The sequence below is a fragment of the Salmo trutta genome, chromosome 33 (genome assembly GCF_901001165.1).
Source record: "Salmo trutta chromosome 33, fSalTru1.1, whole genome shotgun sequence".
Lineage (NCBI taxonomy): Eukaryota > Metazoa > Chordata > Actinopteri > Salmoniformes > Salmonidae > Salmo > Salmo trutta.
The window spans coordinates 2,855,191-2,870,131 of record NC_042989.1 but is presented as its reverse complement, the minus strand read 5'-3'; the positions used below and the strand labels follow the sequence as shown (position 1 = coordinate 2,870,131).

Here is a 14,941-nt window from a genome sequence, read left to right as displayed (position 1 = left end):
TACAAGGCGAGAAGGATAAGAAAACTCATTCCGATCTGGAAAGAGGAGTTTCCATGGTTTTGACATGACATGGAGGGAGATGTCATGTACTGCTTGACGTGTCAGAATTTCCCCGGGATTGCAGACATGTAACTTAATCAATATAGTTTTAACTGTTCTAGCGAATGTTGATTTTGGCAACCTGTTACCGACTGACAGGTTCAAGTTGGATAGCTATAAGTGATCTAGCTAGCTAACGTTAGCGTAGAAGGCAGGCTAATGTTACTTGCCAGTCAATTAGCCAACAACAGGTTACATTGATCAGCTAATGCTAGCTATGCAGGGATAGTTTGGGATTTTGTCAATTAAGCTCTTTATCTACTTCCCTAGTGAGATGAACTTATGGATAACATTGTTTATGTCTGCATGCAGCTTGAAGGTAGTTGATAACCAGGGTTAGCGCAATTGCTAAGTAGCGTTAATGCGCCAAAGTTAGTTAGCGTTGGCTTGCGAAACTACTTCTCTAGACTAGAATAACCAAATGTGACAAATAGTGGTAGGCCTACATATATTCTTTTGCAGCTATTTGCTAAACTTGGGCCTGAAATTTCAATGGGTTCCCCTGACAAACTAATTGTATCAAACAAATTAACTGGTTATAGAATGCAACCTTTTAGTGTCAATTAAGGAACTTCTAAACTATGAGAATTTGCTTTATTTTTATTATTTTGTGTTGGGACAGCCTGCAGAACATAGAATAGAATATGAACAACACACAGCCAGCTTTAAGGGAATAACACTTTTTCCAAGTGGGGTCCCCTGCATTTTCCATTGTAAATTTGGGGTGTTGCAGAAAACATTTGGGGACAATTGGGTTATACTAATGCATTCCATCTTATTTCCATTTCAGGTCCTCCTCCTTGTACAAAGGAACAAGTGCTTTCAGGTACGACACTTATCTAATGCCACCAATCAACAAAGGCTGCAGCATTGGCAAGATGGAGGGATACTCCACCACCACCTGTCCTCTGAGGCATCCAGCCGATGGAGGAGACAATATGACCAACATCATGCATACGGCCTACTACGTGGCCAAAGACGAGCACCCGTTCACAAATCCTCATGGCCTCATCCATAGGACTGGAGGGAAGCTTCCTGAATGATTTTACAAAACATTCCTTCTATCCAACACCTGACTTCCAAAACAACACCAAAAATAACTAATTTTGTTTTACCGTTCTCCCCCCCGCCCCCATCAGCTTTATTGCGGAAATCTACGATATGGAGAGGGAGAAGCTCATGGAAAAGCTTACTCAAGCTAGATATTTCTCAATAATGATTGATGGGGCAACAGACACCGCAACGCTCGGAAATTAGCATGTGTACGTCCGCTTCATAGCCAAGTGTGTGAATGCGGTTTCTCAAGGATGAAAAATATCAAAACAGACTGGAGGTCGATTGTGTCTACCTCACAACTGCAGAGGCTCATGTTCCTTTCGGTTGAGGGTCCTCCCTTGGAAGACATTGATGCTGCCGCAGCTGCCCAAAGATGGTCTTCAAGTCTGAGAAGACGTAGACCAGGGTTCAACCCCTGTTGCCCAGACAACAGCAACAGAGGGAAGACGACAAGTTGGAGGAGTGCGAAGAGCGAGATGATCTGGAGGAGGACTGATCACATACACCCACGTGTCTATGTATCTCTGTCTATATGTCTGCCTGCCTGCTAGGATGATATACAGGAAAGTGACATTTATTTAAAGCAGTAAGTAGGTATACACCATGTCTGACTTCCTTAGTAAGTCCTATAAGTACTGTAAATACATAAAACTAAGCAAAAAAAGGACCCTGTCTTTAAAGATAATTCGTAAAAATCCAAATAACTTCACAGATCTTCATTGTAAAGGGTTAAAACGCTGTTTACCACACTTGTTCAATGAACCATAAACAATTAATGAACATGCACCTGTGGAACGGTCGTTAAAACACTAACATCTTACAGACGGTAGGCAATTAAGGTCACAGTTATGAAAACTTAGGACACTAAAGAGGCCTTTCTACTGACTCCGAAAAAGACCAAAAGAGAGATGGGTCCAGGGTCCCTGCTCATCTGCGTGAACGTGCCTTAGGCATGCTGCAAGGAGACATGAGGACTGCAGATGTGGCCAGGGCAATAAATTGCAATGTCCGTACTGTGACATTGCTACTGAGACAGCGCTACAGGGAGACAGGACGGACAGCTGATCGTCCTCGCAGTGGCAGACCGCGTGTAACAACACCTGCACAGGATCGGTACATCCGAACATCGTACCTGCGGGACAGGTACAGCATGGCAACAACAACAACTGCCCGAGTTACACCAGGAACGCACAATCCCTCCATCAGTGCTCAGACTGTCCGCAATAGGCTTGTAGGCCTGTTGTAAGGCAGGTCCTCACGGGTACAAGGTCACCTATGGGCACAAACTCACAGTCGCTGGACCAGACAGGACTGGCAAAAAGTGCTCTTCACTGACGAGTCGCGGTTTTGTCTCACCAGGAGTGAAGGTCGGATTCGTGTTTATTGTTGAAGGAATGAGCGTTACACCGAGGCCTGTACTCTGGAGCGGGGTGGAGGGTCCGTCATGCTCTGGGGCGGTGTGTCACAGCATCATCGGACTGAGCTTGTTGTCATTGCAGGCAATCTCAATGCTGTGCATTACAGAGAAGACATCCTCCTCCCTCATGTGGTACCCTTCCTGCAGGCTCATCCTGACATGACCCTCCAGCATGACAATGCCACCAGCCATACTGCTCGTTCTGTGCGTGATTTCCTGCAAGACAGGAATGTCAGTGGTCTGCCATGGCCAGCGAAGAGCCCGAATCTCAATCCCATTGAGCACGTCTGGGACCTGTTGGATCGGAGGGTGAGGGTGAGGGCCATTCCCCCCAGAAATGTTCGGGAACTAGCAGGTGCCTTGGTGGAAGAGTGGGGTAACATCTCACAGCAAAAATGGGCAAATCTGGTGCAGTCCATGAGGAGGAGATGCACTGCAGTACTTAATGCAGCTGGTGGCCACACCAGATACGGACTTACTTTTGATTTTGACCCCCCCCCCCCTTTGTTCAGGGACATTATTCCATTTATGTTTGTCACATGTCTGTGGAACTTGCTAAGTTTATTTCTCTGTTGTTGTATCTTGTATTGTTCATAAAAATATTTACACATGTTAAGTTTGCTGGAAATAAATGCAGTTGACAGTGAGAGGAAGTTTCTTTTTTTGCTGAGTTTAGTTATACATAATTCAAAAGTAAAGTATCTTTTATCAAATTTAAATTGATAAGTATCTTTGTGTTATTCACCAACATGTGGACTTCATTGTGTTTTGTGACAGTTTGATCTCTGTTTTAGAGATGCATTTCATTATCTATTGTATGTCGCTATTGTGAAGTACAGTGCATTCAGAAAGTATTCAGACCCCTTGACTTCTTCCACATTTTGTTACAATACAGCCTTATTTTAAAATGAATTAAATAAAACATGTTCCTCATGAACCTCCACACAATGCACCATAATGATAAAGTGAAAACAGGTTTTTATCATTTTTTGCAAATGTGTAAAACAACAAACAGATACCTTATTTACATAACTTCTCAGACCCTTTGCTTTGTTTCCACAACTTGATTGGAGTCCACCTGTGGCAAATTCAATTGATTGGACATGATTTGTAAAGACACACGTCTATATAAGGTCCCACAAGTTGACAGCGCATGTCAGAGCAAAAACCAAGCCGTGAGGTCGTAGGAATTGCTCTGAGCGCCGAGACAGGACTGTGTCGAGGCACAGATCTGGGGAAGGGTACCAAAACATTTCTGCAGCATTGAAGGTCCCCCAAGAACACAGTGACCTCCATCATTCTTAAATGGAGGAAGTTTGGAAACACCAAGACTCTTCCTAGAGCTGGCCACCTGGCCAAACTGACCAATCGGGGGAGAAGGGCCTTGGTCAGGGAGGTGACCAAGAACCCGATGGTCACTCTGACAGAGCTCCAGAGTTCCTCTGTGGAGATGGGAGAACCTTCCAGAAGGACAACCATCTCCGCAACATTCCACCAATCAGGCCTTTATGGTAGAGTGGCCAGATGGAAGCCACTCCTCAGTAAAAGGCACATGACAGCCCACTTGGAGTTTGCCAAAAGGCACCTAAAGGACTCTGAGACCATGAGAAACAAGATTCTCTGGTCTGATGAAACCAAGATTGAACTCTTTGGCCTGAATGACAAGCGTCGCGTCTGGAGGAAACCTGGCACCATCCCTACGGTGAAGCATGGTGGTGGCAGCATCATGCTGTGGGGATGTTTTTCAGCGGCAGGGACTGGGAGACTCGTCAGGATCGAGGCAAAGATGAACGGAGCTAAGTACAGAGAGACCATTGATGAAAACCTGCTCTAGAGTGCTCAGGATCAAAGACTGGGCCAAGGTTCACCTGCCAACAGGACAACGACCCTAAGCACACAGCCAAGACAACGCAGGAGTGGCTTCGGAACAAGTCTCTGAATGTCCTTGAGTGGCTCAGCCAGAGCTCAGACTTGAACCCGATTAAACATATCTGGAGGGACCTGAAAATAGCTGCGCAGCGACGCTCTCCATCCAACCTGACAGAGCTTGAGAGGATCTGCAGAGAAGAATGGGAGAAACTCCCCAAATACAGGTTTGCCAAGCTTGTAGCGTCATACCCAAGAAGACTCGAGGCTGTAATCGTTACCAAAGGTGCTTCAACAAAGTACTGAGTAAAGGGTCTGAATACTTATATAAATGTGATCAGTTTGTATTTATTTGCAAAAAAATCTGAAAACCTGTTTTTGCTTTGTCACTATGGGGTATTGTGTGAAGATTGAGGAAAAAAAATATTTCATCCATTTTAGTATAAGGCTGTAACCTAACAAAATGTGGAAAAAGTCAAGGGTTCTGAATGCTTTCCGAATGCACTGTATATGGAAAAATCTGGAGAAAAAAATGGAACCAACCGATTTGTCGAAAGAACAGACGACTCTCGGTATTATACGATAATCAATCAATTCTGCTCCACAAGGGAAAATCTGAATGAATTCACTGATATCACTGATTAACTTTATTGTATGTAGATTAAGTTTGTTATAGTTTCCATATTGTTGGAGAGTCAGGGGTTGTCCACTGTTATTAAAATAAAAATCGAATCGCATCTGTCAAAAGTAATTTTTTTACCACTACAGAATTTTCAGTATTTTTTGCTATTGGACAAGTAAATAATCAGTCCCACTTATCAGTACTCCTTCACTGCCGACTACACCACATTGGATTTCTGGCTGAGAGTCACAAAGGAGACTATTTCTCAACACATCATTCCAGTGACATTATTCAATCTCTTCATTCAAAGACTCAATCATGGACACTCTTACTGACAGTTGTGGCTGCTTTGCGTGATGTATTGTTGTCTCTACCTTCTTGCCCTTTGTGCTGTTGTCTGTGCCCAACAACGTTTGTACCCTGTTTTGTGCTGCTACCATGTTGTGCTGCTGCCATGTTGTGTTGCTACCATGTTGTTGTCCTGCTGTGTTGTCATGTGTTGCTGCCATGCTATGTTGTCATCTTAGGTCTCTCTTTATGTAGTGTTGTCTCTTGTCGTGATGTGTGTTTTGTCCTATATTTTTAATCCCAGCCCCCATCCCCGCAGGAGGCCTTTTGACTTTTGGTAGGCCGTCATTGTAAATAAGAATTTGTTCTTAACTGACTTGCCTAGTTAAATAAAGCTTACATAATAAAAAAATATGGGCAGAAGTCTCAACACTTACCTTCTACAGGCTTCTCTGCTCTTAGCATTTCATGCGCTGCTCCCACTGTAAATGTTAGCCAGTCAACATTTGGCTAGGGACAGTTTGAGGCAGCAGATCTGATCTAACCCCAGGTAATTATTATCAAATGAATCAGAGTAGAGGATTCGCACACCTCCACTTTCGCTGATAAAAAGTCCTCGTAGAGAAAAGTACATTAAGAGATTGGCCCACACACAGATACTGACACACAGTCACGCGCATTAAGGTTGAGCGGTATCCATTTGGTCATACCGTCTCTGTACCATAATGGGGTATACGGTATCACTGGCAGTGCACACAAGGGGGCACCATTTATTTCCATAAAAAAAATGTGTGTATATATATATATATATATACTAACAAAGTACCAGCAAATTCCCATAGCAGTCGCTAGCGCAATGCTAACAAGAGTATGTGAACGTAAACAAATTGCAAGGACAGACACCCCAGCTCATAAAGTTTAACAACTATCTCAAAAGGTTTGCTGCAGTATTGAAAATCATACCGTGGGTATTTAAAAATACCTTGGTATACTGTAGATCAGCCAAGCCTAACAGTCACACACAAAGACACACACACACAGATCAGTGTGTAGTAGAGGAAAAAGGAAGTATAAGTACCTTTACTCGAGTAGCGTTTGGGTGGCAGGTCGAAGGGCACAGGAAATGAGGTAGAGGAAGTGGTGGCAGGAAACACATCCATCTGGACGGGAAAGGTACTCATGCTCTGAGAGGAGAAAAATACAGACCCAAAATCATTATTTAGTACTTAACAAAAGAAAAGCTAGTTAGATGGAACCCTATTCCGACCAATCCATCATCATCATCGAGTGCAGTAAAATGTCATTGGAATGAGCACCTCTCTCTCTCCTGTCACATAGAAAGGCTAGGTCAACAAGTTTCCCTGTCTCCTTTGCTTCATAGCCACTGATTTGTACAATTTTGCTGGCCCATGACCCATATCAAGCTAGCACAGATTAATTATCATGAAGGAAAGGAGACAAGGGAACATAATGAACACTAATAGACTGTAGCCTAACTTTCTGTCAGTGTCTAAGCGTGGTCCAGTAGAGACAAAAATAAAACCCTGGCATGAATTACCCGCAGAGACATTTATCTGTGCGCTAAACACTGCTCCCTCCAGCTGCTACGGCAACGTGATTTCGCAGATGAGGCAGCACCTCATTGGCTCATACGTACGGTGAAGCTGAGAAATGCTCATGGAGTCTCCTCGGGCAGGGCAGAGATGGGGAGAATTACCCTTGAAGTTATTGGGGACGCAGTATGGATGCTACAGACAGCAGGGGTGGATGGGAGCATACATGTCCACTGCAGATGAGAATTAAATAAATGTAAAGCTGTCACTGTTATGGCAAAACAAATGGTTTCTGTCAAATGAGAGAACGTGAAGTGGATGTAATTAGTCAAACTGATTGATTGATCACACTTTTAAAATTGTGTTCATCACTCTATAAAGAAAAGATTTAGGTCAAAAGAGTCCATGTTAGGCCTCCCGAGTGACACAGTGGTCTAAGGCTAGCATCAAGGTGCTAGCAGTGCCACTAGAGATTCTGGGTACGAGTCCAGGCTCTGTCGCAGCCGGCCGCAACCGGGAGACCCATGGGGCGGTGCACAATTGGCCCAGCATCGTCTAGGTTAGGGGGAGGTTTTGGCCGGTAGGGATGTCCTTGTCCCATCTCGCACTAGCGACTCCTGTGGTGGGCCAGGCGCAGTGCACGCTGACACGGTCGCCCTGTGCACAGTGTTTCCTCTGACACAATGGTGCGGCTGGCTTCCGGGTTAAGTGGGCATTGTGTCAAGAAGCAGTGCGGCTTGGTTGGGTTGTGTTTCGGAGGATGCATGGCTCTCGACCTTCGCCTCTCCCGAGTCCGTACAGGAGTTGCAGCGATGAGACAAGATTGTAACTACCAATTGGATTCCATGAAATGAGATTAAAAAAAGGGGTTAAAAAAATTCAATAAAAAGTCCATATTTTGAAAGAGGAAGTAAAGTACTTAAGAATTAGTTTTCGTTTCAGTCTCCACTAACCCAAGCTAATTGTATGGATTTTTCCCCTATCAATAATGTAAAATTAACAGCTGTACAGAAAGACTCATGTGAAGGCCAAATTACAGAGTAGGCACAACTCTGTTGTTTGTGTCGCGCTGCTTTCCTTTATCTTGGCCAGGTCGCAGTTGTAAATGAGAACTTGTTCTCAACTGGCCTACCTGGTTAAATAAAGGTGAAATAAAAACAATGTTAACGTCCTGGAAAACTCCAGGGCTGGATGGCATACCAACCTTTTTTTGATATACTCAGAGTACCGTTATTAGCATGTTTAAACCACTCCTACATAAATGGTAGATTATCGGATACTCAACAAGGTCTGATTTCATTATTAGTGAAACAGGTTCCAAGTGGTAAATATAAAGATCCAGTCCATTTAAAAAAAAATGGAGGCTCTTTTGTGATGCAAAAATTATAGCAAAATGCTTAGCGCATAGAATTTAAAAAAATGTATTGTCATAATATTCATCCTAATCAGACAGGTTTTTTTTACATGGATGATATATTCAAGATAATATGTACTGGAAACAATAGAACACTATGAAATATCTGGGAAACCAGGCCTGGTATTCATAGCTGACTTTGAAAAGGCCTTTGATAAAGTATGACTGGAGTTATACACTGCTCCAAAAAATAAAGGGAACACTTAAACAACACAATGTAACTCCAAGTCAATCACACTTTTGTGAAATCAAACTGTCCACTTAGGAAGCAACACTGATTGACAATACATTTCACATGCTGTTGTGCAAATGGAATAGACAACAGGTGGAAATTATAGGCAATTAGCAAGACACCCCAAATAGGAGTGGTTCTGCAGGTGGTGACCACAGATTACTTCTCAGTTCCTATGCTTCCTGGCTGATGTTTTGGTCACTTTTGAATGCTGGCGGTGCTTTCACTCTAGTGGTAGCATGAGACGGAGTCTACAACCCACACAAGTGGCTCAGGTAGTGCAGCTTATCCAGGATGGTACATCAATGCGAGCTGTGGCAAGAAGGTTTGCTGTGTCTGTCAGCGTAGTGTCCAGAGCATGGAGGCGCTACCAGGAGACAGGCCAGTACATCAGGAGACGTGGAGGAGGTCGTAGGAGGGCAACAACCCAGCAGCAGGACCGCTACCTCCGCCTTTGTGCGAGGAGGAGCAGGAGGAGCACTGCCAGAGCCCTGCAAAATGACCTCCAGCAGGCCACAAATGTGCATGTGTCTGCTCAAACGGTCAGAAACAGACTCCATGAGGGTGGTATGAGGGCCCGACGTCCACAGGTGGGGGTTGTGCTTACAGCCCAACACCGTGCAGGACGTTTGGCATTTGCCAGAGAACACCAAGATTGGCAAATTCGCCACTGGCACCCTGTGCTCTTCACAGATGAAAGCAGGTTCACACTGAGCACGTGACAGACGTGACAGAGTCTGGAGACGCTGTGGAGAACGTTCTGCTGCCTGCAACATCCTCCAGCATGACCGGTTTGGCGGTGGGTCAGTCATGGTGTGGGGTGGCATTTCTTTGGGGGGGCCGCACAGCCCTCCATGTGCTCGCCAGAGGTAGCCTGACTGCCATTAGGTACCGAGATGAGATCCTCAGACCCCTTGTGAGACCATATGCTGGTGCGGTTGGCCCTGGGTTCCTCCTAATGCAAGACAATGCTAGACCTCATGTGGCTGGAGTGTGTCAGCAGTTCCTGCAAGAGGAAGGCATTGATGCTATGGACTGGCCCGCCCGTTCCCCAGACCTGAATCCAATTGAGCACATCTGGGACATCATGTCTCGCTCCATCCACCAACGCCACGTTGCACCACAGACTGTCCAGGAGTTGGCGGGTGCTTTAGTCCAGGTCTGGGAAGAGATCCCTCAGGAGACCAATCACCACCTCATCAGGAGCATGCCCAGGCGTTGTAGGGAGGTCATACAGGCACGTGGAGGCCACACACACTACTGAGCCTCATTTTGACTTGTTTTAAGGACATTACATCAAAGTTGGATCAGCCTGTAGTGTGGTTTTCCACTTGAATTTTGAGTGCGACTCCAAATCCAGACCTCCATGGGTTGATAGATTGGATTTCCATTGATTATTTTTGTGTGATTTTGTTGTCAGCACATTCAATTATGTAAAGAAAAAAGTATTTAATAAGATTATTTCTTTCATTCAGATCTAGGATGTGTTATTTTAGTGTTCCCTTTATTTTTTTGAGCAGTGTATATGGAATATTTCAAATTTGGAGAATCTCTTATAAAATGGGTTAAATATATGTACAGTGGGGGAAAAAAGTATTTGATCCCCTGCTGATTTTGTACGTTTGCCCACTGACAAAGAAAGGATCAGTCTATAATTTTAATGGTAGGTTTATTTCAACAGTGAGAGACAGAATAACAACAAAAATATCCAGAAAAACGCATGTTAAAAATGTTATTCATTGATTTGCATTTTAATGAGGGAAATAAGTATTTGACCCCCTCTCAATCAGAAAGATTTCTGGCTCCCAGGTGTCTTTTATACAGGTAACGAGCTGAGATTAGGAGCACACTCTTAAAGGGAGTGCTCCTAACCGCAGCTTGTTCCCTGTAAAAAAAGACCTGTCCACAGAAGCAATTAATCAATCAGATTCCAAACTCTCCACCATGGCCAAGACCAAAGAGCTCTCCAAGGATGTCAGGGACAAGATTGTAGACCTACACAAGGCTGGAATGGGCTACAAGACCATCGGCAAGCAGCTTGGTGAGAAGGTGACAACATTTGGTGCGATTATTCGCAAATGGAAGACACACAAAACAAATGTCAATCTCCCTCGGCCTGGGGCTCCATGCAAGATCTCACCTCGTGGAGTTGCAATGATCATGAGAACGGTGAGGAATCAGCCCAGAACTACACGGGAGGATCTTGTAAATGATCTCAAGGCAGCTGGCACCATAGTCACCAAGAAAACAATTGGTAACACACTACGCCGTGAAGGACTGAAATCCTGCAGCGCCCGCAAGGTCCCCCTGCTCAAGAATACATATACATGCCCGTCTGAAGTCTGCCAATGAACATCTGAATGATTCAGAGGACAACTGGTGAAAGTGTTGTGGTCAGATGAGACCAAAATGGAGCTCTTTGACATCAACTCAACTCGCCGTGTTTGGAGGAGGAGGAATGCTGCCTATGACCCCAAGAACACCATCTCCACCGTCAAACATGGAGGTGGAAACATTATGCTTTGGGGGTGTTTTTATGCTAAGGGAACAGGACAACTTCACCGCATCAAAGGGACGATGGACGGGGCCATGTACCATCAAATCTTGGGTGAGAACCTCCTTCCTTCAGCCAGGGCATTGAAAATGGGTCGTGAATGGGTATTCCAGCATGACAATGAACCAAAACACACAGCCAAGGCAACAAAGGAGTGGCTCAAGAAGAAGCACATTTAAGGTCCTGGAGTGGCCTAACCAGTCTCCAGACCTTAATCCCATAGAAAATCTGTGGAGGGAGCTGAAGGTTCGAGTTGCCAAACGTCAGCCTCGAAACCTTAATGACTTGGAGAAGATCTGCAAAGAGGAGTGGGACAAAATCCCTCCTGAGATGTGTGCAAACCTGGTGGCCAACTACAAGAAACGTCTGACCTCTGTGATTGCCAACAAGGGTTTTGCCACCAAGTACTAAGTCATGTTTTGCAGAGGGGTCAAATACTTATTTCCCTCATTAAAATGCAAATCATTTTATAACATTTTTTACATGCGTTTTTCAGGATTTTTTTGGTGTTATTCTGTCTCTCACTGTTCAAATAAACCTACCATTAAAATTATAGACTGATCATTTCTTTGTAAGTGGGCAAACGTACAAAATCAGCAGGGGATCAAATACTTTCCCCCGCCAGTATACCTCACCCTAGGTGTAAAATAGTCAATAATGGCTACTTCTCAGAGAGTTGTAAACTGTCAAGAGGAGTAAAACAACGTTGTCCACTATTGGCATATCTATTTATCATTGCCATAGAAATGTTAGCTATTAAAATCAGATCAAACAATAATATTAAGGGATTCGAAATCCAGGGCTTAAAAACAAAAGGTGTCATTGTACGCTGATGATTGTTTTCTTTAAAATCCACAATTTGGATCCCCCCACAGCCTTATTAAGGATCTAGATACTTTTTCTAACCTCTCTGGATTAAAACCAAATTATGATAAGTGTACTATATTACGTATTGGATCACAAAAAATACACATTTTACATTACCGTGTAGTTTACCAATAAAATGGTCTGACGGGGATGGGGGCATACTCGGTATACATATCCCGAAAGAAAGAAATGATCTCACTCCTGTCATGACGTTGCCCTCTTTGAACACTGCGAGCACCATCCCCCGACCTCTATACTTCTGACACCAGGCTCTAAGAGCGGTCGTAAATTCCTACGAGGAGACCCTCTCCTCATGGCCCCAGTATAGAGAGAACAAAGGAGTTCTTCCACCTCACAGAACTGGAGAACCAAACGATATTCAGGTTCTGGAGAAGGTATAAAAGATCGGTGAAGAATCCAGCTACGAACTGGTCCGTTTGGTACAATTTTGTGAAACTCATGAGAGACAATACCGCCACATTACCATAATCATGTTTATACAATAGCCTCAGCTATGAGACTTACATCTAAATGGTTGTATAAAATGAATGAATAAGGATGGAACTGTTTGTGAAATTGTGTAATGTGATTTTGGACTGTTTAATGAAGGAAACTCCAATTCCCTTTGGAGTCCTAACTAAGTCCTTGGCACGCCCCCAGGGACACAGACAGGACCTAGCGTCATGAGACAGCCTTTTTCTGCTCTTCCGAATAAAACCCCCACCTTGGTTTTCTATCACCAGACCGAGCTTACCTCAATTACGAGATGGCTAAAGGTTGGAGACCATTCATTTCTCTTGATTAACTTTTAACCATCCCACGTGGTTAAACTCTTAGACTATCGATACCGACAGAATAAGAACACGTTTTTGATATTAATTACTAGTCTGCAGCTAGGAATTCGGTATCATTGAACGCGAAGACCGACAACCGCCATTCTATAACGTCATGAATGAATGTTACTCTGAACTATCCATTCTAACCATGACAGAGAGAGAGAGAGAGAGGGCGGACAGACTCTCCAACAGAAACAAACTTTCAACAGAGATCCCGACGACACACTGAGCGTAAATATATATATTGATTGCAATTGTTGCCGAATGAGTGAGCGTTCGTGTGCAAAGGATTAGCATTTCAATTGTTATAATTACCAACTCTGTAGTGCCTTCTCAGCTGACCCACACTCCCCTTTTGTCTAACATGCCGCCATGCCGGTTTAGCCCACTAGGGCACATTCCTCTATCATTTCTTTGTAACGATATCACCTGTTTCTTATGCATTTCTGTGAATTACTTAGTTAGTAAATAAATGATTTTAAGACAATTGATGTATGGATGACTCATAGTGAAGACTGGGTTCGTGCAGATAATCAACAATTTACGACATTTTGGAATGAGACTGACGTGAGGTAAAGATTACGTCATTAATCAGAAGACCAATTGATCAGATATTAAAATATCTGAAAGTTCTATTAGGAAAATTAAAACTTTGTAATCTGAATATTTTCCTTGGTGCCCCGACTTCCTAGTTAATTACAGTTACACGATTAATCAGTTTAATCGCGTAATAATAATAATAATAATTAAGAGTTATTTGATAAATAGTTATTCAGTTTTAATGATGCCAAAGACACGACACTCCTATACATTTTTATAGAAAGTTGGCAAAACTATATAAGATGCTGCTACCATGAAAAGGAAAATACCTGTCTATTTGTGGAAAAATCACCCTGATTAACTCTTCAGTCATATGACAGTTTACCTATTTGCTTATAGCGAGCTGTTTTAAAAAAATTATAAAAAGCAAAAAATATTTTGGATTTGGAACGGCAAGCCAGACAAAATTAAAAAGGCCTATTTATATAATGAATATGACAGAGGGCAGAAATTAATAAATATTAAAGCATTAGACCTCTCACTGAAGGCGTCAGTCATACAAAAGTTATACATAAATCCGAACTGGTTCTCTAGCAAATTAGTAAGAATGTCTCAACCCCATGTTCAAGAATGGCCTTTTTCCCTTTATTCAGATTACAACAGCTCACTTTCGGTTATTTGAAAACAAAATCTCCCCAAAATATATATATTTTTAAACAAGCCATAGAAAGTTGGTTGCAATTTCAGTTTATTTCACCTGAAAAGACAGAACAAATAATACAACAAATAGTGGTTAAACTCAAATATACTAATTGATAAAACATATATATTTTCGATAACATAAAAAAAAAAAAAAAGGTATAATATTTGTAAATGATATAAGTAGGACTGGTGGAGTCATGTAGGGGCGGCAGGTAGCCTAGTGGTTAGAGCGTTGGACTAGTAACCGAAAGGTCGCAGATTGAATCCCCAAGCTGACAAGGTAAAAATCTGTTGTTCTGCCCTTGAACAAGGCAGTTAACCCACTGTTCCTAGGCCGTCATTGTAAATAAGAATTTGTTCTTAACTGACTTTCCTAGTTAAATAAAATGTCACACATGCTAACACAAATATATGGAAATGTCTGCTCTACCAAAAATTACAACCAACAAACTTACCGCAAAAATGGTAAAGGCAAGTGGAAGGGAGAACAAGTAAGGAACTTGTCTGTCGGGCTTGCATTAAAGACCAAAATTGGTTAAAGAAAATTGTGATTAATAAAAATGTATACCAGTTTCATTTAAGGACCAAAAAATTGACAGCTGTGCCATACAGATTGCAAAATAGTTGGGAAGATATTTGCGATGTACCGATTCCATGGCACAACGTTTATGAATTGAAATTCAAAACAAAGCCGGATTCAATTTAAACATACATACATATACATATACATACATATACACACACACACATATACACACATACATACATACATACATACATATACATATATACAACCTTCCCATCTCTGCAGATTTTGCTGTGAAGAGGCAGTGTCATTAGATCATTTGTTTTGGTACTGTCCATATGTAGCTTGTTTTTGGTCACAAGTCCAGGA

The 14,941-nt window shown here is 42.8% G+C and overlaps 1 protein-coding gene across 1 annotated transcript in view; it reads right to left on the bottom strand.

Annotated features, from left to right (window-relative positions):
* The window catches only part of tdp1 (tyrosyl-DNA phosphodiesterase 1), a 74,838-nt gene that overhangs the window by 16,648 nt on the left and 43,249 nt on the right, over positions 1 to 14,941 (bottom strand). The window contains exon 15 of the mRNA XM_029729400.1: positions 6,427 to 6,532. Coding sequence (XP_029585260.1) covers positions 6,427 to 6,532 — 106 coding nt within the window. The remainder of the gene's footprint in view (positions 1 to 6,426; positions 6,533 to 14,941) is intronic.